This window comes from Mustela putorius, unplaced genomic scaffold (assembly GCF_011764305.1).
Source record: "Mustela putorius furo isolate JIRA1106 unplaced genomic scaffold, ASM1176430v1.1 tig00000508_pilon_pilon_pilon, whole genome shotgun sequence".
Lineage (NCBI taxonomy): Eukaryota > Metazoa > Chordata > Mammalia > Carnivora > Mustelidae > Mustela > Mustela putorius.
Window position 1 is genome coordinate 20,553,946 of NW_025421402.1, and position 27,454 is coordinate 20,581,399.

A 27,454-nucleotide genomic window follows, 5' to 3' on the forward strand; every position below is an offset into this window, starting at 1 on the left:
CCCACCCCCACCACCCAGTCCTCTCCCCAGCAGGCCTCTAAAAAGAGCAAGCACAAGCATGTATGCCTTTTTCTGAATTTTTCAAAACCTTAGTCTCCAAGGAAGCCAAAACCATCTAGGCTATGACCTAAATGATTGTTCTCTCAGCACTGGCCTCTTTGTGACAGCTCACGGGCCTTGCCAGCCAATTTCTAGAAAAGAAAGCCACGTTGCCAGAGGGGGATATGCTGTTCCTTCCCTACCTCCTGCCAAGCTTCCTGGCATTTCAGGGAGACCTGTTCAGTTTCCTCCCCTAGACCTGCCACCCTCCTGTTCAAAACCTGTGTCCCGAAGGCAGCCTAGACCCTGAAGGACATGGTCCTTTGATGCATGAATTCTGAGCACCTTACCCCCCAGGGCTCAAAACACTTCCAGGCCAGACCTAGTTCTGCCACATGTCGTCAAAGAAAGATTTTACAGAAAAAAAAAAAAAAAATGGGACAAGTGAGTTCAAATACTTGTTCAAGAGGTCAGTCCAATCTCCCCAAACTGACCAGGATGTCCAGCCATCTTTTGACAAAAGGATCCAGGGTAGAATTCCTTCCGCCTTCATGTTGGTGTCTCATCTGAGAAGATGCTAAAAGTGTAAAATATCAGGGCTGGTTGCCTATCCTAGAGAGTGTTCATAAGAGTTACAAAGATAGGCAAAAGTAAAGAAAAACAAAAGCCATAAGCTAGGCCAAAGGAAAGAGCTGAAAAAATTATCTAAAAATGATCTTCAGAAAATGATGACCAGTGTTTGGCAGCTCTCTTAAGAGCAGAACAGGAGGAAAAAGAATCAGAAAGAGGCCTGATGTATTTAGGTTAGGTTAGCCTACCATTAAACACTGTTAAAGGAAAAAATGGAATCTGCTTCTTTGGAAATCTAAAAAAAGCTGTGCAGAGTATGTCCAACCATATAGAAAGCAGTGATTACATGACCTCTGAAAATCCTCAACAAACCGGGCATTTCACGTTTTTATTCTTAAACCAAACTGCCGACACCATCTGGATGATTTGCAGGATTTGGAGAACTTCCTAAAGACTGGGATGGTTTCCTCTCTTGGCTCTTCTGTTCCTCAAATACCTGTTTAAAAGCCACCGACCCTCACGGAGGGCCCCGCAGTGGGGCAGGTGCTCAAGACATTGAGAGGGGCTTTGGTTCAAGTCCAGCTGAACGACTCCCTGTTCCCTCCTACTGTGGTCTAGGGCGAGTAGCTTAACCTCACAAGACTCACTTTCCTCCTCTTCAACAGTCATTACATGGCAACACATAACCAGCAAAGTTTTGAGGTTTCAGATAATGTATATAATCGTGGCACATAAGAAGTACTCAAAATGTAGTTATGTTCATGATGCTATTGGCCAAGTCAAATTAGGGGAAGCTGGAGTTTCGGACCAGGACCTGGCCCTAGCCAGTCTGTGAGCTGCAGCCTGGGACAAAGGAGAAGACCATTTTAAAGGGGCTTTCCTTGAAACATGTCTCTATAAGCCTCCTCCTGGAGCTGGGAAGAGGCAAGAGAGTGAAACAGGGCTCTTAGGCAAACTGTAGAAGCACACCAGATTTCTTAATGCCAGGCGAACATCCAAAAGATCAAAGGATACAGGACCGATGGAGCAAATATTGATTTATTACCTTAAAGTTGTAGGCATTTATGAAATGAGAGAAGGTGCAGTGGGAGTCCAAGGCTAACCACTGCCCGAGGTTAGCCCAGCACCCTGGCGCTGTGGGATCCGATGCCTCCGCAGAAGCAGAGGAGGAGCACCCCTCCATTTAGATAGCAAGATTCCTGCAGAGAGGACAACTGCTCCAGCCCTAAGTCAAGTTCCCTCTACCTGCCCCACCTCCAGCTCTGCCTCCCATTCAGCTAATGCCCACGTTCAGCAACCCAACGAGCAGCTTCCACGTGGCGATGTGGTTCTCCCCTGGCACGTGCCCTGGTCAGCCACCCTGACAGAAGAGGCCGAGGGAGACTTCTGCCAGCTCGCCTTGGCTGTGCTGACCTCTGGACCCGGCCCCTGGGGGGTTTTGGGCTTGGCTTCCTCTTGCCCTGGGGGCCTGGGGACAACACTCTGGCTCTCTTCTTGGTACCAGGCCTTTGAGACGCCTTCCTGCTGCTTGTGGGAGAAGCTGGCTCCTTGGAGGGGCCTTTCTGAGACGATGCCCGCTCTGGGCTGGAGGCTAAAGTTGCATTGGAGAATTTTCTAGCAGCTTTCTCCGACTGCTCCTTTAGTAAGTCCAAGACTGTCTCTGGGAAACAAACATTTATTTAGTGAGAAACAGAAATCCTGGCAAGTAACCCTAAGGGAAACACCACGCAGGATACCCACAACTATAGGAGGGTTCTTTCATATAAATTCTTTTCAGGAGCCCCTGGCTGGCTTAGTGTCATATAAATTCTTTTCAGGAGCCCCTGGCTGGCTTAGTGGTAGAGTATGTGACTCTTGATATCGGGGTTATAAGTTCAAGCCCCATGACTGGCCTTGACCTAAATATACTGCTTTTAATAAGTTCACTCCAGTGATCCATGGCTCTGGAATAGTTACTCTCCCTCCTCTATCAGCCCTTCCTGAATGCCCACCCTGCCTCTGCCCTCTCTAGGAGTCCCTCCGTCCCCTTGGCATCCTTCTCTACCAGGACCTCAGTGTTAGATTTATTTCTCCATTTGCCTGCACTACATTTAACTCTGGGCTCCTCCAGGTCAGGTTCACTGCGGTAGCCCCAGGGATTAGCACAGTGACTGCTGCAAACTCAGGGCTGAATGAATAGTGCCCGACAAACTGATGGACAGACGGAGAACCACAGCAGAAGCACATGTATACACTCGGCAATGCGGAGACGTAGAGACCGAGCCATGGTCACAGTCCCCATCCAGAGCAGAAGCCCTCGGCGGGAAACAGACCTCCCACCCTGGGAGGACTGCAAGCGTGTTTGCAGAGGGCACCGTGCCAGCACCTCAAGGCCAGGGCCTGAGCCCGGGACAGAGACAGACTCACGGGCGAGCGGCCTGAACGGGACACGCTTGCTCTTGGTTTGCACCGGCACTGGCTTGTACTTGCACTTGCCAGGAGGTGCTCGCCTGAAAACAGACAGAGAAAAGTGAGGACACGAGATTCTGAGGATGGGACCAGGAAGCCCAGGTCATACATTTGCAAGATTTGGATTCAGCACTCCTTTATCCAGGGCGGTGGGAGAAATGGAGTAGGAAACAGGAGGAGAAAGAACAGGGACATGGCAGGCTCTTGGGACAGAGTGTAGTGAGGGGTCAGGAGCACAGACATGGTGACTAAATTAGGTTCAAACTCTGGGGAGCACGGGCAAGTAAACCTTGCTGAGCATCACTTTCCACATAGATAAAATAGAAAAAGTAACACTACCCATCCTTGCAGGAATAAATAAGAGCTGTGTGGGGCGCATGGCTGGCTCAGGCAAGGGACCAAGTCTTGATTTCAGCTCAGGTCACGATCTCAGGGTCCTGGGATCGAGCCCCGCATCAGGCTCCCTGCTCATCCAGGAGTCAGCTCCAGGATTCTCTTGCTCCCCTCTCCCTCTGCCCCTCCCCCAAACACATGCAGGCATGCATGCTCTCTCCCCTCAAATAGATGAATAAATCTTAAATAAAAATAAGAGCTGTGTACTTGGCATATCGTAAGAGACTGATCAGTCATTTGTAAAATTATTTTTTAAAAATTTTAAAAAATGACACTCAGCACAGGGCCCAACACGTAACGAGTGCCCCCACAGATGATGATCACCGTGAGGATGATGATGTCGGTGATGGGGGAGTCCCTTTAAAGAGAATCCCATCAAGAACTCACGGCACAGCCCCCGGGGACTGCCAGCCTCTCTGCCTATTAGAATAAGAACTCCGTAACTGCTGTCTTCTGGTGCATCTTCTGAAATACAACAGCCCCTGGAGACAAGGAGCACTCGCGATTCAGAGCAGACATGGAACCTTCCGGCCAGTCCCCACTGCCTCCTCCTCTGCCTCCCTTGCTCCAGCTCCGTCTCTCCCTGCTGTCACCCTCATCCCAGGTGGTGGGGGAAAAAAAAGTAATTTTCTTTATTTAACAGACACTCATCTAGTGCTTCGGCGTCCCATGAATGCTTCATACATCTAACGCACCGAAACCTCATGATAACCCTAGAATCCCCATTTTACAGGGGGAAACTGAGTCATACAAAGATTTTAAAAACAGGTGCAAGGTCACACAGCTAGTTGGTAGCAAAGTCAAGTTTTAAGCCCAGGTTCCAGGGTCTGTAACTCTCAAGGAGGGCAGGGGGAAAAATCACACGGAAATGAATCATTCGCTCCTCAAAATGTGTCGTAGGTGCATTCAGAGCCAGCCAGGCCGTGTGCGTACACAGAACAGTGTCTGGATCCAGATCCAGACTCTGGAGAAGCTTTGCAGGTCCGTCCGGCTCCACATGATGACCGCCGAAGAGAAGGAGAGATGCTGAAATGACTCTGCTCCTCGATGTCCCTGTCTTGGACCCCCTCTTGCGAGCTGCCCCTCGGGTGATTAAGTTCACTTGGCCAAGCTCAGCTAGCTTGTCCCCCGGGGGTTCTGTGAGCCTGAAAGGAGACCCCACCGGCTCGGCACCCAGCACAGTGCCTGGCACACGGCAACAACTTGATGAAAGAAAGAAAAAAAGAAAAGTGAAAAAAAAAAGTGAAAGAAAGGTGAGCCCGTAGGCATGTCTTCCACGTGGACAGGCTGTAGCTGTTTTATGGCTGCTCTTAGGAGAGAACGGAGCTCGATGATCCCCCGGCCAAACCAGGAAACTGCCAAAGGGCAGACAAAGTCATTCACACAGGAAACCTCTGAGGGGAAAGAGCACACTGTCTGCCGCCTAAGGCGCCTGAACTGGGTGCTGGGTTGGCTGTCCCCGAAGCTTGGGAGACATGCAGATGGGGGGGGCGGTGTAAGCCAGCCCAGTCCCTAAGTCGCCCCCTAGCAATCCCGCAGGTGCCATTCGGAGAGCGCCTCAGGCCCAGCCTCAGGGACAGAGCTTCTTCCAGGAACCCCCGAGAACACGGAAACAGAGAGCCTACTGCCCCAGGGAGCAGCACCAGGCCAGGCCCCTGAGCCTTGACCCACACGCAGCAGCGCCCAATGGCTGAATGTTGTCTGAACATTGCCCCCCTCCCGCCACAGGACCAGTGTAACCACCCAGGGAACTCTGTCTTCAAGCTGATTTTGGGGGGAGACTTGCTTGCTTTGGGGCAGAATCCGGAGATAAATCCACACACTGCCCCAGGCCCTCGGGCTGGATCCGCTGCATCTCCCTCCCAGGAGAGTGAGGACCACACACTCGACACCCTCACTGATGGGAAGCTGTCCTGTGGCTGTTGTCTGGGCAGTTGGTTAGCCTCTGAGAGAGGCTGGCAGAAGAGCAGAAGTCGACGGTGTGGAACCCACCAACTGAGTTAATATTGCCACAGAATTCCAGCAAGGGTCGGGATGAGACACTAAGAAACCAGTTTAAGGTATTTGCCTAGACCCTCCTACACTGTTGGTGGGAATGCAGGCTGGTGCAGCCACTCTGGAAAACAGCATGGATGGTCCTCAAGAAGTCGAAAATAGAGCTACCCTGTGACCCAGCAATCGTACTATTGGGTATTTACCCCAAAGATACAAATGTGGTGATCCGAAGGGGCACGTGCACCCGAATGTTTATAGCAGCAATGTCCACAATAGCCAAACTATGGAAAGAGCCCAGACGTCCATCAATAGATAAATGGATATAGAAGATGTGGTATATATACACAATGGAATATTACCCAGCCATCAAAAAAAATGAAATCTTGCCATCTGTAACAACGTGGATGGAACTAGAGGGTATTATACTGAGGGAAATAAGTCAATCATAGAAAGACAATTATCATATGATCTCACTCACATGTGGAATCTAAGAAACAAAACAGGAGCACCCCGGGAAGGGATGGAAAAATAAAACAAGAAATCAGACAAGAAGACAAACTTTAAGAGACTCTTAACGCTAGGAAACAAACTGAGGGTTACTGGAGGGGCGGTGGGAGGGGGATGGGGTAACTGAGTGGTAGGCATTAAGGAGGGCACGTGATGTGAGGAGCGCTGGTATTATGTAAAACTGATGAATCACTGAACTCTACCTCTGAAATTGACAATATACTATATGTTAATTAATTGAATTTAAATGTAAAATGTTCAAAACATTTAAAATATATTAAAAAATAAATAAATTCTCCCAGATTGGGCCAGTAGGCTCCCTTCAAAATTTGCACCTACAGAAGAAAATAATCACAATAATATTAAAAATAAATACATAGGGGCGCTTGGGTGGCTCAGTGGGCTGCTGCCTTCGGCTCAGGTCATGATCTCAGGGTCCTGGGATCGAGCCCCACATTGGGCTCTCTGCTCTGCAGGGAGCCTGCTTCCCTCTCTCTCCCTCTCTCTCTCTCTGCCTGCCTCTCTGCCTACTTGTGATCTCTGTCTGTCAAATAAATAAATAAAATCTTTAAAAATAAAATAAATAAAATAAAATAAAAATAAATACATAAATAAGATATTTGCCCAGGACCTTGAGATCTCAACCAAATCCAGGGGAGAGGGTAACAGCACTTATTCAGGTAGTCAGAACTTTACACCCATTGTCAGATGATCCCAGACAGAAGTTTTCAGAAGCACATTAAAAAACAAAAATAAACAGGATCCACGGGTCTAAACCAGTCATCCAAGAATGGCTCAAGATCCTCATTTCCCACCACAAGAGACCATTTCCCAAATTTTTCATAATTCCTAGACACATTGCCCTGTACATTTATTTGCCCAATCTGCTTTTTATCTAAAGTGAAGATTTGCTTCATTGATCATTTCTGGTAATTCCTGGGGAGTCCGGACTATTTTTACGGTCAACCATGAAGATAAGGGCTGATATGGATGCACCTAAGAAGGAAATGAGACCAAAGCTCACCTCGATGGGTCAACAAATTTGTAAATCGATCCGTGCGGAGCGTAGGCGCTGGGGTAGGCGGTGGCCAGGAAGTAGAGCTCCCCTGAGGAAACAGGGACAGGCCATCAGTAGGACGGCGGAGACACAGAGCTGGATGCACAGAAAACCCTCGACATGGGGTTAGAGCCCTGAAATGCTGCAGGAAGGGAGTCCCAGGAAGAGAACCCCAGAACCCCGACTGACAGCTCGGCCCTTCCTGGGACTGTGAGCTCCTTAAGGAGAAAGCCCTTCTCTGACCCCCAAAGACTAGCTCAGAGTGCACCCCAAAAGACGCACATTTCTGTTTCCATTCAATGAACCAAACTGGCTTTCCCTTTGTCATCTCTGCTCCAAGAAACTTCGTCTTAAGGAATCTCCATTTCCTCCCCTACCTCTTGACTACTACTAAGGATTCTCTGAGAAACCCTGAAATAGCCGTTGACAGGTTCAGGACCCTTTATCTGTCACTTTCTGTTGCCCCCTCTTGAGTCCACTGGCACCAGCCCCCACTGCCCCCTCCCGCTCACTTCCCCCTCCAGCAGCGCCTTCCTTCCTCAGTCCTTGGGTCCCTCGTTTCCCCTGACCCCCCCCCCCCACAATTCTTCAGACAGTCCTCCTGGCCTTCTCCACACCTCCCAGAAATCACCTCTACCCACGGTCGAGCCCCAGCTCCTCCCTCTTCCCCCCGTTTGAACACTCTCTGCTCACGGTCACTACCTCATTCCACCTCTTCTCCTGGTTACTTGCGAGGGACAGGAAAGGATGGGTTGACGAGCCCCACTTCCAAGCTGGAGCCTTCTGACTTTGAATCCTGACAACACCAGCTGCTAGATGTGTTGTCTCAGGCAACCTCTCAACTTGTATAACCCTCACATTATTAATTCATCTGTCAAATGGGGCTAATAATCCTCACGTGATTATTAGGGATTACATCAGAAAGTGATGGGGCACCTGGGTGGCTCAGTCAGTTAAGCACCCGACTCTTGGTCTTGGCTGCTTAGGTCGTGATCTCAGGGTCCTGAGATGGAGCCTCACACAGACCTCCGCACTCAGCCGGGGGTCTACTTGAGGATTCTCTCTCTCCCTCTCCCTCTGCTTCTCAACCCCCCAAATAAATAAATAAATCGTTTTAAAATTTTTTTAAAATTATGATCAGCATTACTCTTACCTTCTTACCTCTTCACGCCCTAATACTTATGCCACTGCACTGAACTGAGCTCACTTGTTGTATGCTCTCCCTCAACCTCATGGAAGTAAATGTCTACTAAACTGTTCATTGGAAAAGCCTAGAACTTCAGACAGCTTGGAGTGATTCCTACAACCTTCTTCCTTGAATTAGTGGAGGACAGTGACCCATGTTTGTCCCATGCCAAATGTGAGGCCTCCGGTCTTCATGGAGCCCCCACGCACAGTCTCCTAATAAACTCTGGATTTTGGGTCCTCACCAACTATATCGTCACCTTGCCCTGTAAGGAGTCTGAGACATTAGGATGCACCCCACCCTAGAGCCGGTTTGCCTCGTCTGATTGGAAAGCCCAGGCACTGTCCATTTGATAAAAAGAGGGGTCTACCGGGGTACCTGGGTGGCTCAGTGGGTTGAAGCCTCTGCCTTCCGCTCAGGTCATGATCCCAGGGTCCTGGGATGGGGCCCCGAATCGGGCTCTCTGCTCAGCAGGGAGCTTGCTTCCTCCTCTCTCTCTGCCTGCCTCTCTGCCTGCCTCTCTGCCTACTTGTGATCTCTGCCTGTCAAATAAATAAATAAAATCTTAAAAAAAAAGAAAAAAGAAAAAGAGGGGTCTACCAAGCATCTGCATGTCCATGGGGTGACATCATGGAGGAGCCCCTCTAGACCATGCAAAGAATTCCTGCTCTAATTGAAAACCCCACACTGTGGCGTAGTCCCTCCACAACACCAGTTTATGTGAATTACATGGCCTAAACATGCCATAGACTTCCCATTGTATTTTTAGGGGAAAACAATGCTAGAAGTGAATTTCATCTGTCATGTCCAACTGACAATTTTAAAAATATTATTTGAGGACCCAAAACGACTACCCCCAAAATCTGTAACATGCCATGCCAAACAAAACGCACGCGACGGAAACTTAGTGCAAGCATTAGTACTTGGACCAGCCCTCTTGAGAATGTGACTGACCTTCAGAAATCCAACCCATCAGGACCCACCCAGCAAGGGGCGGCCCCACCTCCTACCCTGCCCTCCGCAGTCACTTCTTTATGCCGGCTGTCATCTAGAAAAACCTGGAAGTACACCGCAGTACTGGAGGTTCAACCAAAAAGGACATGTCTACAGCGTGGTGAGTGATAACAAAATAATGATATACTCAGATCTAAAAATATGTCCTTAAGTGGGGAAGACTAGGACATGAGCAGAAAATCTGAATTACTCCACACAAACACACCAGATCAAGCAACGTGGGAAGAAAATAACTTGCCTCAGGACACCTGGGTGGCTCAGTTGGTTAAGCATCTGCCTTCAACTCAGGTCATGATCCCAGGGTCCTAGGATCGAGCCCTACCTTGGGGGAAATCCCTGCTCAGTGGGGAGCCTGCTTCTCCCTCTCCCTCTCCCTCTGCCCCTCTCCTGCTTATGCGCTCGCTCTCTCTCTCTCAAATAAATATATAAAATCTTTAAAAGAAAAAAGAAAAGAACTCGTCTTGAAAACAGCCTTCCTCACTTTAGGGCCATTTTGGGCAGTCTGGCTTGGGAACAACACCCTGGCAGGTCCACTTGATAAAATTCAGCCAAGCACACTCAGTCTTGTTGGCCAGACGAACTGACTGGAATTTAAAAGCTGCCTGTTTTCTCCGGTGAGAAGCCGACAGGCACAGTAAACCGAACCACCCAAGCCAAGGTTTCCGAGGCCTTCTGAGAAGGAGCAAGCGGCAGAAGACAGCAGCCCAGGATCCCCGGGGAAGACCTACCTCCGGAGCTCCAGGGAGCTCCAGCCACCTGAGGGCCCCAGCCTGGAGGGGCTCTGGCAGGACAGACACCCCCCTCCCACCCCGGGCCTCGGGCTTTCCCGTCAGCCTCCTTCCATGGAGCACCGTCCTGCCAGCCTGTGGTTTCTCTCCTTTTTCATATGTTTGGACTTCCAGTTTGGAACACACTCGGACTTTCTCTATTGAGAATGCTTGAATTCTCTCGAATATCCTCCGTTCCTCTAAAACATTCATCTCAAACGATAAGCTAGGAAGAGGTCCAAGAGCTGACTGGATTTCCGTATGTCTGGCTCAAGTGAAGGTCTGGCACAGTCACCCCATGACTCAGAACGGAAAGAAGCCCCTAAGGAAACTAAGGAAACTTCCAAGGCTTTGGTTGACCCTCACAGAGAAGCCCAGGTCTGGAAGGGGCCCTGAGAGACCCTGTCGCTCTCCCCAAGCATGGCTAGATGCAGTGCCAAATACCAAAGAGATCACAGGCCCTGTCCTCCTCACAAAAAAAAAAAAAAAGTATCTTTCAAAATGTAACCAACTTAAGTAAAGCTGAAATTAAAAATCCATTTTCTGATTACAGAATTTGAGGCAATTTAGCAGAGCAGAGTCTCTGTCTGTCTCGCGTGCGTACACGCGCGCGCACACACACACACACACACACACACACACGCTTTGCTTTGCTGACGCCCTTAATAAACACCTCCTCTGTCTAGCAAATAGCCTCCCACTGAGCTGTCTACCCTTTTAACAGAGATCTCTCGGGGAAGAAATTCTCCCTGGCTCCCGGCCTCACAGACTCCGGCAGGATAAGAAAAGGCCTGGTGAGGGGCTGATCACCAGAGGCGCTCCCTCCCAGGCAGCACCAGGAGGGTAAACACCAGCGTCCACCACATCTGCCCCACTACTGGCCCTACCCACGTTCCTGTGATGGCAGATCAGAATCCAGTCAGGGAGGAGGACATGAATCTCCTTCACGGTCAAAAGACCAAAAGACCAAACTATAGACCTTGATTTGCTCCACACAGTGAGGTGTGGGCCTCGGTCAAGAAGGGGTAGGTTGGTATATTCCGTCTGTTGCCTCAATGGCCAATAAGCATAATCATTACATCATGAGGATGCTGTAATTATTAAATAACATAAAAAATGTAAAGTGCTTAGAACAGTATCCAGGACATTCTAAAAGCTGACTACAGGGCCCCTGGGAGACTCAGTCAGTTAGGCATCCAACTCTTGATTTTGGCTCCATGATCTCAGGGTTGTGAGATCGGTCCCGAATTAGGACTCTGTGCTGAGTGTGGAACCTGCTTAAGATTCTCTCTCTCTCATCTTTCCCTCTGCCCCTCCGCACTATACATTTTCCCTCTCTCTTAAAAAAAAAAATTAGGGGCGCCTGGGTGGCTCAGTGGGTTAAAGCCTCTGCCTTCGGCTCAGGTCATGATCTCAGGGTCCTGGGATCGAGCCCCACATCGGGCTCTCTGCTCAGCAGGGAGTCTGCTTCCTCCTCTCTCTCTGCTTACTTGTAATCTCTGTCTGTCAAATAAATAAACAAAATCTTAAAAAAAAAAAATTAAATGGTAGTAAAAAATAGGTGTAGTTGTTATTCAAATAACAATAGTAAGAATAATTATTATGCAAATGTTAGTTCACAATGCCTGAGATGATTTAAGTTACAAAAAGCAGAAACAGCATAACCCTGGACATTTGTTACCTGCTTCGTCTTCAGCAAAAGAGATGATAAATTTGCTGTAGGTGCTGATCAGCCCTGGGAAGGCACAGGACGCAGTGTTGCCGAGGCAAATGTCCCGTTTCTTCCATTTCTTGGTTTTCCTGTCTTCCTGCAAAGCCATAAGCCGACTAGATGAAAAATAAAACCTTTATTATAGGAATCCATATTTTCACCCTTCAGGATATTCTTCCTCCTTCCCTAGGAGAGCAACACCTAGCCTCTCCCAGGAATCAAATAGCTGCTTCAGAGATACCTGGGTCACCCGCTGTGCCCAGCTGGAGCAGCTCATCTTCTATCATAAGAGGAGTCTGGGGCCCCGAGAAGGTTGCACCGCTACAAAACACTAATGCAATTTCTATGAGTTTGTGACCTTTGGCTATGTCTTCAACGGCTACGCCTCAGTTCCCTCATCTGTAAAGTGAATCTACCGCGGACCAAAGTTGCAAAGGTTAAGTAAGATAATATATGTGAATAACTCCCCGGGGTGCCTGGGACACAGTAAGGACCCCAAAACTGGCAGCTGCTTTTGTTATTCTGTCTATGTAGTCATTGTCTGACCTAAAAGCAGGTTTTTTGTTGTTGTTGTTTTTTAAGATTTTATTTATTTATTTGACAGGCAGAGATCACAAGTAGGCAGAGAGGCAGGCAGAGAGAGAGGAGGAAGCAGGCTCCCTGCTGAGCAGAGAGCCCGATGTGGGGCTCGATCCCAGGACTCTGGGATCATGACCTGAGCTGAAGGCAGAGGCTTTAACCCACTGAGCCACCCAGGCGCCCCTAAAGCAGGTTTTTAGAATAAAAAGAAAAGGAAGGTGGGTCAACTAGGGTGTCACATGAAACTCTTTTTTTCACTTGAAACATTTTATAGATTCAGAGATGCTCAATCCCAGTGATTCTGGTGCATCGGCTTTGACTGAGAATCACTGACTATCAACCAAGTGATACGTAAGGAGATGGTGGGAACTATGGGAAAAATAAAGAACCATTAAATCCCAAAGACCTGACAAGTGATGATAAAGGAAATGACCCATTACTGGCTGTTCCCCGTCTCTGGAACTGTATTGCAGTATGAAAATACTACTGTCCTTTCTGACGAAGATGGGGTCATTTTACCCTCACACCTTAAACCGTCAAAAACCTAGATAATATAGAATGACAATTTTTAAAGATTTTATTTATTTATTTGAAAGAGAGAGATCACAAGTAGGCATAGAGGCAGGCAGAGAGAGAGAGAGGAGGAAGCAGGCTCCCTGCTGAGCAGAGAGCCCGATGCGGGACTCGATCCCAGGACCCTGAGATCATGACCTGAGCCGAAGGCAGCGGCTTAACCCACTGAGCCACCCAGGTGCCCCAAGAGTGACAATTTTTAAAAGACACTGGATATCAGCCAATGAAGGACTACATTTCCTAACACATGGGAAACAAACAAGGTAAATCCTAAAAGCTTCCCAGCTTACTACCTTAAGTAAGTTTCCAGCCAAGGAAGGAAAACACAGGCAGAACCAGGAGACTCCTTAAACTGAAAAGATAGGGCTGAGAGTCCAGGAAGACCTATGGAGGAAGAGTCTGCAGGACAGACTTTGGAGAGAAGAGGGGGGTGCAGAGAATAGGCCCCAGAGAGCTGCAAAGTGTCTCCCTTGAGTATCCATCACTGCACCTAACAGCACATACATGTGAGGGAACACCTAAATCAGGGGAAAGAATTAGAAAGGAAAATACTTGGCACTTACTCAGGGTCAGGCATAGTGTTTTAAGGATGATTCACAGAGCATTGGGAAGAGTTTCTAGCAAAGTCCTGCTTCAGTATTATCTAAACAAGAAGAAAAACAGAGGATGGGGAAACAAAAACTATTTGAAAAAAATTACAGCCAAGATTTTTCCAGATTTGATGTAAGCTATAAACTCACAAATCCAATTAGTGCAACCAAATCCAAGCACAAAAAATACGACAAAAACTACACCAACACATATCATAATGAAATTCCACAAAACCAATGATAAAATCTCAAAAGTGGCCAGAGAAAACCTGACATGATAGATACGGAGGAACAAATATAAGGATGACAGCAGATTTCTCATTGCAACTAAGGCCAAGCAGAAGATAATGGACAATATTTTTAAAGAATTAAAGAAAGAAAGAGTATGTCAACATAGACTTTTATACTTAGTGAAAATATTTTTCAAAAAGGAAGGGGGAAAAAAAGACAGCAAAAAGCAGAAAGAATTCATCACCAATGAATCCATTTTTCAAAAAATAGTAAAGGAAGTCCTTCAAGCATTAAAAAAAAATGGCATCCCCAGAAGGAAATATGCACAGAGTAATGAGTATTAAAAATGGAAACTATAGGGGCGCCTGGGTGGCTCAGTGGGTTAAGCCGCTGCCTTCGGCTCAGGTCATGATCTCAGGGTCCTGGGATCAAGCCCCGCATCGGGCTCTCTGCTCAGCAGGGAGCCTGCTTCCTCCTCTCTCTCTCTGCCTGCCTCTCTTCCTACCTGTGATCTCTCTCTGTCAAATAAATAAATAAAATCTTTAAAAAAAAAAAAAAAAAAAAAGAAATGGAAACTATAGGGGCGCCTGGGTGGCTCAGTGGGTTGAGCCGCTGCCTTCGGCTCAGGTCATGATCTCAGGGTCCTGGGAGCGAGCCCCGCATCGGGCTCTCTGCTCAGCGGGGAGCCTGTTTCCCCATCTCTCTCTCTGCCTGCCTCTCTGCCTCCCTGTGATCTGTCTGTCAAATAAATAAATAAATAATCTTTTAAAAAAAAATGGAAACTTTATTTGTTTCTTACAACCACTGTAACATATCACCACAACCTGGTGGCTTAAAACAACCCACAGTTATTCTCTCACAGTTTTGGAGGCCAACATCCTGAAATGGTTTCCACTGGGTCAAAATCAAGGTGTTGGCAGGGCTGTGCTCCCTTCAGAGGCTCTAGAAGAGAATCAATTTCCTTGCCTCTTCCAGCTTCCAATGGTTGTCCTCATGTCTTGACTCATGGGCTCACCACACCGCTTCTGTTGTTACCCTGACTTCTATCTTTTCTGTCTTCAAATTTCCCTCTACCTCCTTCTTCCAACCATATTTGTGAGTATATTTAGGACCCACCTAGATAATCCAGTGTAATCTCCCAAATCAAACACAGTCTCTTTGTGACCACAATCAAACGAAATTATAAATCAACAGCACAAAGACCTCAGGAAAACTGAGATATTTGGAAACTAACACACTTTAAACCAACTTGTGAGAAGGTTTGTCAAAGCAAAATTAGAAAATATTTTTAACTGAATGAAAATGAAAACACAATATATCAAACTTTATGGGATCCCATTAAAGCAGGACTTGAGGAGAAATTCAGAACACTAAACTTATGTATTAGAAAAATACTTATAAACTTATGTATTAGAAAAAAAATGACAGTCTCGAGGCACCTGTGTGGCTCAGCTGCTTGGGCATCCAACTCTTGCTTTCAGCTCAGGTCATGATCTTATAAGTTGTGGGATCAAAGCCCTGTGTATGGCTTCTCGCTCAGCAGGGAGTCTGCTTAAAAGATTCTCTTCCTCTGCCCCTTGCTCTCTCTCTGTCTCTCTAAAATAAATAAATCTTTATAAAAAAAAAAAAAGTAAGGAAAAGATGACAGTCTCAACTCAGTGACCATAGTTTCCATCCTGAAGTGGCATCATGTTATTTGAATATGGACTTGGATTAGCTGTAAATGTATATTGCAAACTCTAGGCAACCACTGAAAAAGAAAAAAAAAAGTATAACTGACATGCTAAAAAGGGGAAGAAAATGGAATTACATAGATTGCTCAGTTAAATCCACAAAAGGCAGAAAAAGAGTGGAAGACAAAAATAGAATAAAGGATAAAGGCAACAAACAGAAAGCAGTAAAAAATATGGTAGATATTAATACCGCTATGTCCATAACTATGTGGAATGTTAATGGTCTAAATGCACCAGTTAGCAGACAGGAGAAATAATGGGGGCACCTACGTGGCTCAGTTGGTTAAGGCTTGACTCTTGATTTTGTCTCAGATTATGATCTCACAGTCCTGAGATCGAGCCCCAAGTCACAGCATGGAGGCTGCCTGCCCCCTCTCCCTATTCTCCCTCCCCTGCTCTCTCTCTCAATATCTCTCAAATAAATGAAAAAATAGTACATTTTTTAACCTTTTTTAAAAAGATTTTATTTATTTACTGGACAGAGACAGAGAGAGATCACAAGTAGGCAGAGAGACAGGCACAGAGAAAGGAGGAAGCAGACTCCCTGCTGAGCAGAGAGCCAGATGCTGGCCTTGATCCCTCGACCCTGGGATCATGACCTGAGCCAAAAGCAGAGGCTTAACCCACTGAGCCACCCAGGCACCCAGAATAAATAAAATCTTTAACAAAAAAAGAAGACCAAAGAAATCACCAGACGAGACACAACTATACATTTTCTATAAGAAAACTTTAGGCCTTGATGACTTCACCTAGAAGAAACATATAAAGAAGAAATAAAACCTATTTTAACAAAATCTTCTGGACAACTGAAGAGGAGGAGACACTCTCCAGCTCATTCTAATAAACCCTGCATTATCCTGACGCCAAAATCTGGCAAAGATATTCCAAGAAAGAAATCCCTTTTGTGAACACAGATGCAAAATTTTCCAACAACCTGTTAGCAAATCCAATCCAACAATATATTAAAAGGAAAATACATCATGACCAAATGGTATTTATTCCAGAAATGCAAGCCTGCTTCAATGATTTAAAAAAAAAAAAGCAATCAATATAATTCACTATATTAAAAACTAAAAATGAGAAAACCACATGATTCTCTCACAAGATGCAAAGATGCATTTGCATCTTGCATTTTGCATTTGTATTTGCAAAACATCCAGACTTACTACAAATTCTCAGAGAACTAGGAATGGAAGGAAAACTTCTTCAGATGGCACGTGGAAGTACCTACAACTGACATCATACTCACTGGTAAAAACGGAAACCTTCTAACCAACATTGTACTGAAGTTTAAGAAGCATTAAGTCAAGAGACTAACAATAAAAGCCTTGCAATTCAGGAAAAGAAAAAGTAAAAGTATCTATATTCATAGACAAAATTATCTTCTTCATAGAAAATCCAACAGAATCTACACACACACACAGGCCAATTGAGCTAATAAGAGTTTGACAAGGGGCACCTAGGTGGCTCAGTCGTTAAGTGTCTGCCTTCGGCTCAACTCATGATCCCAAGGTCCTGGGATCAAGCCCCACATTGGGCTCCCTGCTCAGCAGGAAGTCTGCTTCTCCCTTTCCCCCTCCCCCTGCTTGTGTTCCCTCTCTCATTGTCTCTCTCTGTCAAATAAATAAATAAAATCTTAAAAAAAAAAGTTTGACAAGATTGCTGGACACAAGCTATACACACACACACACACACACACTTAAATATATATGAATATATAATAAATATATAATAATAAATGTGTAGTAAAAAACTGGAAATAGCCAAAACAGGAGACTACATGAATAATTGGTGTTATATTCATGCACTTGAATATTACAAAGCAATAAAAGAGAGAAGCTGATACATGTGACAACAGAGATGAATCTCACTGATGTTACTGAAAGAAACCATGCATGTACAAAAAAAGAATGCATACACACGATTTCATTTATATTAAATTCCAGAAGCAAAATTAACGTGATAGGAGTGGTTACCTCTGGCCGACGTGTGTGTGTGTGTGTGTGTGTGTGTGTGTGTGTGTGTGAGAGAGAGAGAGAGAGAGAGAGAAAGGGGTGGTACTGACAGGCAACAGGCAAGAAGGAACCTTCCGAAGTGATGAAAATGTTCTGCATCTTGACATAGTTACAAGTGTATATATTGTAAAACTTTATCCAGCTGTGTGCTCTTAGAGAAGTTGTCTCACCACATGTAGTTTGTATCTCAATAAAAATGCTGAAATAAAAGAAATGAAAGAAGATACCAATCCTTTCTTACCCACTCATGAAGTCCCCAAAGATGTAGAGGCCATTGAGATTTGGGGATTCACACCCACGGTAGACGTATCCCCCAGTGACTGACTTCCCCACTGCATGACCATAAGCATAGATTGGCAGAATGTCACCTGTCCATGAACAAAGAGAGTGTCACAGCTAAAGGCTAAGACCTTCAGGTGCCTGGGTGGCTTAGTTGGTTAAGCAACCAACTCTTGATTTCAGCTCAGGCTATGATCTCGGGGTCCTGAGATCAAGCCCCTGTTGGACTCCACTGAACACGGAGCCTATCTGGGAGTCCTTCTCCCTCTCCTGCTCTCTCCCCCCAACCCTGCTCATGCACACACACACACACTTTCTCTCTCTCTTAAAAAAAAAAAAAAAATTTAGAGCTTCAGTGAGGAAGATGGGGATTTTAAATGTAGTTGCCTGATTGAGTGGAAAATGCTTTCTCTCTTGGTCTTTGGAAGGGCAGGAAGCCAAGAGAATCATGCTTATTTTTCTCAACACACCAACCACAATATTTGTGAGCTTCCTCTTTGACTGGTCTCTGGAAGCTGAGAGGAAGCCAAAGACTCCCCCACCTGTGAGGCAGTGACCTGAGAACCCACACACCTATGTGTATCCCCTGGGCTGACATGGCAGATACTCAGGTTAAGGATCTGAAAACCTTATAAGGGTCTCTAAGACTCCTTTGCAACTTATCGGGGTCAAAAAAGATTTGGCACCACTGATTAAAAAAAAAAAAAAAACGCCTGAAAAGCACATCTTGATGGACTGTACCACCAGTTTGCATATGGAATACCATCTCAATGGGCTGGGCAAAATGGGAATAAGTGAAAAACAGAGCCACCAACTTTCCTCTGCTGGTTTTTCTCAAATTAGCCTAAAAACCCTGTGGGTAACTAATCTAAAACAGAGATTCCTCAGTCAATCCCAGTCCCCGAACCCAGCTGAGACCCCAATGCATCCCAACGAGCTCCCGGTGCCTGTGAACGGAGAGCCAACCTGGAAGCTCAACCCCACAGGCCATAAACAAAGACACCCAAGTGACCTGCAGGGCAGAACTCCCAGGTCATACTCCCCACCTCCACCTCCAACCCCCTCAGTCCACTCCAGAAATCACCCAGCGAACTTCTGACTTACCCAAAGAGGCATTGTGACAAAGCTTCCTGTCGTAACACTCAAACCCTTCCTTGGCCCTCCAGCCGTAGTTCCCACCTTTCACAATGATGTCAACTTCTTCAAACCTATTTTGTCCCACGTCCCCACAAAACATCCGGCCTCGGCCCCGGCGTGTGACGGGGTCCCCTCGGTCCACGGCACAGCGCCACATGTTTCTGACCCCGTAGGCATACACGGCAGGGTGGGCCCCTGGCTCGGCCACAAAAGGATTGTCCGGGGGCACTCGGTAAGGTCTGCCGTCTGAGCCTGCCCTGTTCACGTCGATCCGTAACACCTTCCCCAGCAGGGAGCTTCTGAAAGAAAGAGGGCCGGGGAACAGGCACAGGATAAACACGCAGAAATGGATGGCCGGATCATTGGCGAGTTTTATTTGTTCTGTTTTCAAAGCCTCCTCTCACTGTTTTCCAGAGCAGCTGCACTATTTTGCATTTCCACCAACAGTATATGACGTTTTCTGCATCTTCAGCAACATGTGCTGTCTTTTTGTGTTTGGGGTTTTTTTTGGGGGGGGGGGAGATAAAGAGCCATCCTAATGGATGGGAGTGACATCTCACTGTAGTTTTGATGTACACTTCCCTGATGAGGACTGACACTTTCCATACATCTGTTGGACATTAGTTAACCAGATGAGTAGGTTCTGGAGATCTGCTGTACGTCTGTCCCTATAATTAACAATACTATATTTACATCTACAATTTTTGTTGATGCTTAAATTTTTTTAAGAGGGTAGAATTCATGTTAAGTGTTCAAAATTTAAAACTAAATAAAATAATAAAATAAAAAATAAAATAAAATAGCACCAGACCAGAGACTGCCCAGGAGGACCTACTGATAGTCAACGCCAAACAACTACTAAGAATCACATGGGAACACAGGGTTTTTTAAAGATATACACACGTGTATACAAGATCTCTACATAAAGTCATGTCTGTACGAGACAGATAGATAGATTGACTTATGCAAAATGTTAAGACTTGGGTTGCTCAGTCATTAAGCATCTGCCCTGGGCTCAGGTCATGACCCCAGGATCCTAGGATGGAGCCCCACATAGGGCTCCCTGCTCAGCGGGAGGCCTGCTTCTCCCTTTCTCACTCCCCCTGCTTGTGTTCCTGCTCTCACTGTCTCTCCCTCTCTCTCTGTCAAATAAAATCTTAAAAAACAACAACAACAACAAATGTTAAGACTTGCCACATTTTGGCTCAAGGAGAACCAGAAGGCATAAGTCTGATGGGATCCTGGCCCATACGACCCAGAGCAAGCAAGTTGAAGCTCCAATTTTTAAAATGTTTTCGATGAGATGGTTTCTCTCAGGTTGGGTTTAACGCTATGAATTTTTTCTTCCATATGAAACACTCATGAATGTGCCCATTATCCTTGCAGGGAGGCCATGCTTATCTTTTCTGGAGCGTTCTGGTTCTAGTATATGTGCTGCCAAATGGGCACTAACACTATGAATTTTTAAAAGGAGTTGGTTTATTCTTCCTCACAGAGCACTGTGGTCACAGAAAGGACAGCGCTTTCAAGAGGCTCTGCCTCTGGGCCTCAGTTTCCTCATTTGTAAAACAGGCTAGAGAAAGACAACCTCGCAGTTGTGGTTGTAAGGGCTAAATGAGTTACCTTGCCTGTAGCAGGTGACTCAATTCCCAACAGTAGGCATCTGACAAATGTTAGCTCTTGATGATTTTTTTTTTTAAGATTTCTTCATTTATTTGAGGGGGGCAGGGACGGAGGGAGAGAGACAAGCAGACTCCCCACCTGAGCCGAAATCAAGAGCCAGCCACTTAACCAACTGAGCCACCCGGGCACCCCCATTAGCTCTTGACTACTTTAACTTCAATATTTTATTATCAGGGATAACAGCATTCAAGTGCTTGTTGTTACAAAGGACATCAGGATCATGGGCTTTTATTTAGGTCAGCCCAGACTCACCTGGACTCTCGCACCAGCTTGTCTGAGTTTGAATTTTGGTTCTGCCACTCACTTGCTGTGTGACCTTAGGCAAGCTACTTTACTCCTCTGTGCCTCTATCTTTCCATCAGTGAAATGACTATCATAATACCTACACTTCATAAGAGTCCTCCCTTCCATTGTATTTCTGAAGCGACTCCCATACTAGGCACTATTTGAGGTGGTGGGGACACATCAATTAACAAACGGATAAAAATCCCTGCCCTCTTGGGATGTTAGAATTATGTTCTTGGGGCACCTGGGGGCCCAGTCAGTTAAGCATCCAACTCTTGGTTTTGGCTCAGATAGTGAGATCGAGCTCCACGCCAGGCTCTATTGTCAGCATGGAGTCGGCCGGAGTTTCTCTCTCCCTCTGTCCCTCCCACTCTGTCTCCCTTGCTCTCAAATAAATAAACAGAATTACATTCTTCAATACACACAAGGTATTCAAAACAGTACCTGACACACAGTAAGCATTCAACATATATCGCGTATTAACTATCTGCTCACATGTGCCCAGGGCCTAGCACAGAGCCCAGAGCGTGGCACGCAATAACATCCCTGAGTTGAACTGAAATGCGTTAAGATCTTGGTGAGGTAAATACTGTCACGCGAGTACATACTGAGCACTCTGAATTCGTGTCCCCATAGCACTCTGAGAGTTACACTGAGCATCTACAGTATTACTTTCCAGAATACACTGGGCCTGAAATTCACAGGACAGGAAACCAAGTGTTTCTCCCACGTGCCTCAACAGAGGGGGCTATGTCTTGCCCTACATGATTTGGGTTTGACGCTCCGGAGATTCCATCTCAGCAAAAACATCCCAAGGGCTCACCCTCAAGGGACAGGAGCCCAGATCCACCCAGCTTACTTGTTCTGAGCATTTCCAAACTTGCCAAAGGGATCCCCAGCCTGTCCTCCGTCCCCAGTGAAAATGTACATGTAGCCATCCACACCAAAAAGAAGTTGTCCGCCATTATGATTTGAGGCTGGTTCTTCTATCTCCAAGATGACTCTGGAAGGAAAAGAAACTGTGCATTGGGTTTTGATATGAGTCAAAACTGCAACCTTTTCAGACACCCAGAAATGACTGGCCCAAGTCAGCCAAGACCTGCTTCAGAGTTTCCAAGAATCACAAAGCTTGGGGCACTAAGACTCCCCTTGTTCCCCAGTATGACTCCTTCATGGATTGTTTTTCTTTCCTGTCATGATTTCATGAGCTGTAGACACAGCCAGGGCAACAATCACCCTTTTCTGGGCTTTACTCTCTTGCTTTACCAGAACTCTTAATCCCTTCCTTTGGGCAACCCGGCAGGAGTTAATCTGTCAGTTAGGTGTCCATTTCAATCCCCCAACCTCGCTGTTTGGGACAAGAGACACAAGGCAGAAAGAACAAGAAGGAAAAAAAGACAGACTGGTAGGGTGGCAAGACCACAAGCTTGGAGTGACAGAATTAAGTCCTTCATCAAACCACGCATCTAGGGCTCTATGGCTTTGTGACACAGATAATATCCATGTTCAAGTCAAAGGGCCTGGAATTCAATGACCACACAATAATCAGAGGCCACTATTACATCTAATACACTGATATTATCTATAATCATTTCTCAAACCCTTGTGGCTGCAAGTCTGCCATCTCCCTACTGATGACTCCTTGGTTAGTGTTATAAACTAGTGTCTCTAAAACCGGAAACGGGTCCCTTAATCATCTCAGAGGACGCACTGGCATTATTTTGGAGCGCAGTACAGAGTTGCCCATTCTCGTGGGCATGTCTCACCTTTCTGATCTGGGGTCAGCTTTGTTGGGATCAGCCCGAGAAACCTTCATCTCACTAATTCGGATCTTTTCTACCTTCTTCTTGCCCAGACATGAATAATAAATATAGAACTTGCGGTTGCGGCGGAATCTGGGATGAAAAGCCAACCCCAAGAAGCCTCTCTCATCCCCTATCCAGGGAGTAGTCAACACGATCTTCTTGAGGTCCAAGAAGGGTTGTTCCAGGCGGCTCCCATCAGGCAGGTAGACCCATACCACGCCCACCTGCTCGGCCACAAAGAAGCGATGGGTGCCGTCCCCGGCGTGGACCATGGAGACCGGGTTCTTCAGCCCATTGGCCACCTCGGTCAGGCAGAGCTGCAGACAGCCCTGCTGGTCCTCGGCCACCACACCCAGGTTGCGGTTGAGATGGTCATTCCTCAGGACATTAGGGAAGCAATAGTCCTCGTCAGGAAGGTTGAGGAGGTGGCAGAAATGGGCACCATCCTTTTCATGTGAGCCCTGCAGGTGACGGTCATTGGTCAGTAGGGAGATGGCAGAGTGACAGCTGGAATGGAATGCGGAGCAGTAGTCAGAGCAGAGGCCAGGAAGGTTCCGGAGGGGCGTCCGAGGGTTCTCAGCATCGTAGAGATGAGCGGCATAGGGCGAGCACTCCTAGGAAGAAAAAGGAAGCTAGACTGGTAGTCAGACTGGCCATGGTGGGGCTGGTCGCAGTGTTTGAGCACACAGGAGGAAAACGGTCTAGGAAAGAATCAGGATTCTGGGGGCACCTGGGTGGCTCAGTGGGTTAAGCCGCTGCCTTCGGCTCAGGTCCTGATCTCAGGGTCCTGGGATCGAGTCCCGCATCAGGCTCCCTGCTGAGCTTCCTTCTCTCTCTCTCTCTCTCTGCCTGCCTCTCAGTGTACTTGTAATTTCTCTCTGTCAAATAAATAAATAAAATCTTTAAAAAAAAAAAAAAAGAATCAGGATTCTGGAGTTTCTAGGAGCAACGACTGGGAAAGCTCTTTTCGGGGACCCCAATTTTCTGGCCAATTAGTGCTCCTGCAAGGCAAAAAGAGGGAGTAATCTCTCATGTTCACCATACCTTCTTTAGCATTTTAACTTCGTTCTTGACACTATAAAGTTTTAGTAAGTGATGACTTTTTTTTTTTTTTAAAGAGTTCTAATTTCGGGCCGCCTGGGTGAAGCACTGGTTAAGTGTCTGCCTTGGGCTCAGGTCAGGATCCCAGTGTCCTGGGATCCAGCCCCACATCAGCTCCCTGCTGGGAAGGGGTCTGCTTCTCCCTTTCCCTCTGCCCCACACCCATCCCCCTCAGGTTCAGGAACGCTCATATAAATAAATAAAACCTTTTAAAAAGAGAGATTTCCCTACCGTTCCCTTTATTATAAATGCTGCATCTATAAGACTTTATTTCTTTTTTTTTAAATTTATTCATTTGAGAGAGAGCGTGTGAGAGAGACATAGCACAAGCAGGGGGAAAGTGAGAAGCACTGGGAACCCGGATGCAGGGCTTGATCCCAGGACCTGGAGGACCCAGGCCAAAGGCAGATGCCCAACCATCTGAGATGCCCAGGTGCCGCAGACTTCTTTATCCAAATCTGAAGCAATGTGGCAAAAGTTTCACATTTGTTAAATCTGGGTATTGGATACACAGTGTTAAGTATTTAATTTTTTGTGCTTTTCTATATGTTTGAAATAGTTTATGATTCAAAATAAAATCACCAAACTAGACATGTAATGTATCACTCCCAGAGATTAGGCATCTAGTCATTTCTTCACTGACTTATAAAACTATTTAAGTGCTTCCTGTATACAAAGCACCACGCTGGGAGTTACACAAATTTGAGGCATGGCTATGGGGCCACAGTGCTCTTTACACAGACACACACAGGACCCGCGTGCCAAGTACCTGTTCCTCAGGGCTCCCTACACTACGACATTCTTTTAGGAGGAAAATAGATTATTGTGGGCAGACAACCAACTCCCGAGAGTAATGAAAGTCAGGCAATTGGGTATAAGTAATAAAGGCCATTTTTACAGGGTGCATTTCGGGGTCTCAGACAGAGCCCACTGGCCCAAGAACCCCCTTTCTGATCACTGACCCCTCTCCCAGCAGTCACGAGGGGCACCATCCCCGCCTACCTGGGTCCCCTGCCACCTAACAAGGGAAGAGCTGCATTTCTCAGATGTGCCCAAGTTCCCTGTTCACTCCTCAGTCCTGATGCGAGGTTGCAGAGCAAGCTCCTAGCTATTAGAAAAAAGGGAAGAAAGAATCCTTCTAGAAGATTCAGTGTCTCTCCTTGGATGGCCTGTTTCGGTTCAGGGAACCTGTCCGAGCGGCTGACAGGAAGCAAAATGAACTGGTCTGAGTCTCACCCCACTGACCTGTCCACTTTGGAGGAGTGGAAAAAAGATGGGGGACAGACATTGGGACGAGCTACCAGGGAACAGAGGGGGCCGTGGAAATATAGCCAGCATGGCACATGCTTAGGCAGAAATTTAGTCCGCAGAATTGCTTCGACTCAATTATCTTAGGACAGCATTTCTCTATTTAAGGAAAGTAAAGCCCAGAAGAGTTTCCCCTGTGGTGTCAGACTCTGTTCTCTGCACGGAGGACAGGGAAGGGGGCAAGATGCACCGAGGCTGTTCTAACGGGATGTACACTTGGCCCGGTCCGAAAACCATGAAGTGAATGTATTGGTGCTGTTGGGACTCTGTCTTGGTGAAATATGATCCGAAGGGCAGAAGACTCAGAGCCTGAGCCTCTAGATTTGTGCCTCAGCACGGTCTGACCTTCCACAAGTTCTTTAAAACTCCGGACTCCTTGGGGCCCCTGGGTGGCTCAGTGGGTTAAGCCCCTGCCTTGGGCGCAGGTCATGATCTCAGGGTCTTGGGATCGAGCCCTGCAGTGGGCTGGCTCCCTGCTCAGCGGGGAGCCTGCTTCTCACCCACCCCCCTCCGCCCTGCCTACTTGTGATCTCTGTCAAATAAATAAATAAAATCCTTAAAAAAACAAACAAACGCCGGATTCCTTAACAGTAAAATCAGAATCCTAACAACTTCCTGCAGAATCACTGCTGGGAATACACTCCGTCAGGGGGCTTGAGACCTTAAATAAATAGATTCATGTACATTATTCCGATTCCTCGGATCCCTCCAACAGGAGAGTCGCTGAATTTGACTTTCAGAAACTTCTCCCAGTAGGGAAAGCAGGGGGGAGGGGAGCCCTGGGGAGGGTGGAGACATTCACTAGGGGGCATCTCGGAAACGAACGATCTTGGTGTAGCTCAGAAGAGCCCAGCTTCGGCCCCCCATGGTTATCCCGGAGTTAATTCTCCTCTTCCCCGCTGAGGGGTGGTGCCTGAGGTAGGAGGGTACAGCCCCAGATGCCACCCTGGTGGCTGGCTTCTGCGGCGCGATCTGCGGTGTGCCCTGCCCATAGGGAGAGGGGGCGGCCAGTGCGCTCGGAGCGGTGGCGGCGGGAGGGCCCAGCGGATGCTCGGACAGGCTCAGCGGGGTCCCAGACCACAGGTCTGCCTGGACTCCCCGCCTCTTCGCCCCCACCACCTCGTGAGCGCACCCCTTCCCACGGCAGCCTTTCTCAGCGGCCCTCCTCTAGGGCGACTCTCCCCTGCACCCTGAACCCCTCTTCCCAGAGTTCGGTGATGGGGGATGCCTGCCAGGGATGTGGATTTTGGCCCTTGGAGAGCCTGCAGGAGCAGAACCTTTGTGAGTCACTGTCTCCCAGCGGCTTGAAGCCCTGTCAGCCCAGCTCCAGAATGCCGGGAAGAGCCCCCGGACTCTGCCACCACCATCATCACACCAGAGAGACCCCCCTGGCACAAATGGGTCCCAGCAGGTGCCACACTCCCTCCAAGGCCTCGGTAACCACCGCGGCTGGGCACTGCGCCCCGCTCCCAGGGCAGTGCAGGGGGAACTCAAGGCAACGCTGCCAGGAGAGCTCCATGGGGGACACCCATCTCCGCCTTCGGGGTGACAAAGCCCAAGGACCAGCGGACCCCAGGGGGAGACCTCTGGTCTCCAGGTGGAAACCAAACCCAGCACCCCCTCGCTTCCGTGTGCCCATCCAGAGACCCGAGCTCTACGGTGAGGCAGCTGCCAGGAGAGCTTTCTAAAGGGCCGGTGGCCAAGGAGCTCCCCCACCCCCCTCGCCCCAGGACCCACGCCACCAAGCCCAGCACCCGCACTTTGCCAAGCTGGCTCCCTCACTACCGTACGGGGTTTCACTCAGGCCTACCTGGCAGAGGATGTCCTTAATATAGCCCCCACACAGCTCATGGCCCCTGAGGTCAAAGTAATCCATGATGTCCTTGTACCGAGCAGCGAGGCGGCGGTCTTTGTGCTGGTCACAGCAGCCGAAAGACTCGTAGTCTGAGCAAAACTCGAGGTGCACCGGGGGCTGGAAGGGGGGCCCATAATCCAGGCACTGGGGGTGTCCCTGCAGCAAGCTCATCTGGCCCAACCAGAATGTGAGGCAGAGGTGGAAGATGCCAGAAGAAGCAGGGAGTCTGAGGGCCCAGCTGCTCAGAGCACCCCCAGGAGTGGATGTCCTCAGCATTTTGGGCTCTGGAAGACTCTGGCTGCCCGCTCAGGTTGGCTCCCCTGCTGTGCTCTAGTTCCCTCCCTCCCCAACCCTGCACTCTCTACCCCCAGGGTGTTTTCTTCCTTCCTTCTATCCCCGCCCCCAAGGAGTTCCCTGAGGTGGTTTGTGAGCAGTGCCCCCCTTCAGCGGTGTGGGTAGCCAGGTGCCTCCTATGAAAACAGTGAGAGGTGTCCCTGTCCCCTCCAATCCCGCCTAAACATGAAGCTGGTCCAAGTTCTGACCCTTACTGCCGAGTCATTGGGGTGCATGGCTTCTTAGGAAAAGGTTCGGTG

The 27,454-nt window shown here is 47.7% G+C and overlaps 1 protein-coding gene across 3 annotated transcripts; it reads right to left on the reverse strand.

The window, feature by feature from the left end:
* Positions 1-1,502: 1,502 nt before the first annotated feature.
* On the reverse strand, positions 1,503-27,401 carry HHIPL2 (HHIP like 2). Of its 3 annotated transcripts, none has more exons than XM_045081179.1 (9): positions 26,817-27,375; positions 22,559-23,211; positions 21,652-21,795; positions 18,792-19,123; positions 17,650-17,776; positions 11,658-11,803; positions 6,977-7,058; positions 3,016-3,098; positions 1,503-2,269 (listed from the first exon to the last, which is right to left on the reverse strand). In XM_045081179.1, exons 1-9 carry the CDS (start codon positions 27,135-27,137, stop codon positions 1,887-1,889), a joined length of 2,271 nt encoding a protein of 756 aa, XP_044937114.1. In that variant the 5' UTR covers positions 27,138-27,375; the 3' UTR covers positions 1,503-1,886. The 3 variants fall into 3 exon arrangements, 2 of the variants coding, with proteins under 2 accessions (XP_044937114.1, XP_044937115.1); XR_006607075.1 differs by having other exon boundaries at positions 2,242-2,269; positions 3,016-4,652; positions 26,817-27,401; XM_045081180.1 differs by lacking the exon at positions 1,503-2,269 and having other exon boundaries at positions 3,010-4,652; positions 26,817-27,401.
* Positions 27,402-27,454: the final 53 nt, after the last annotated feature.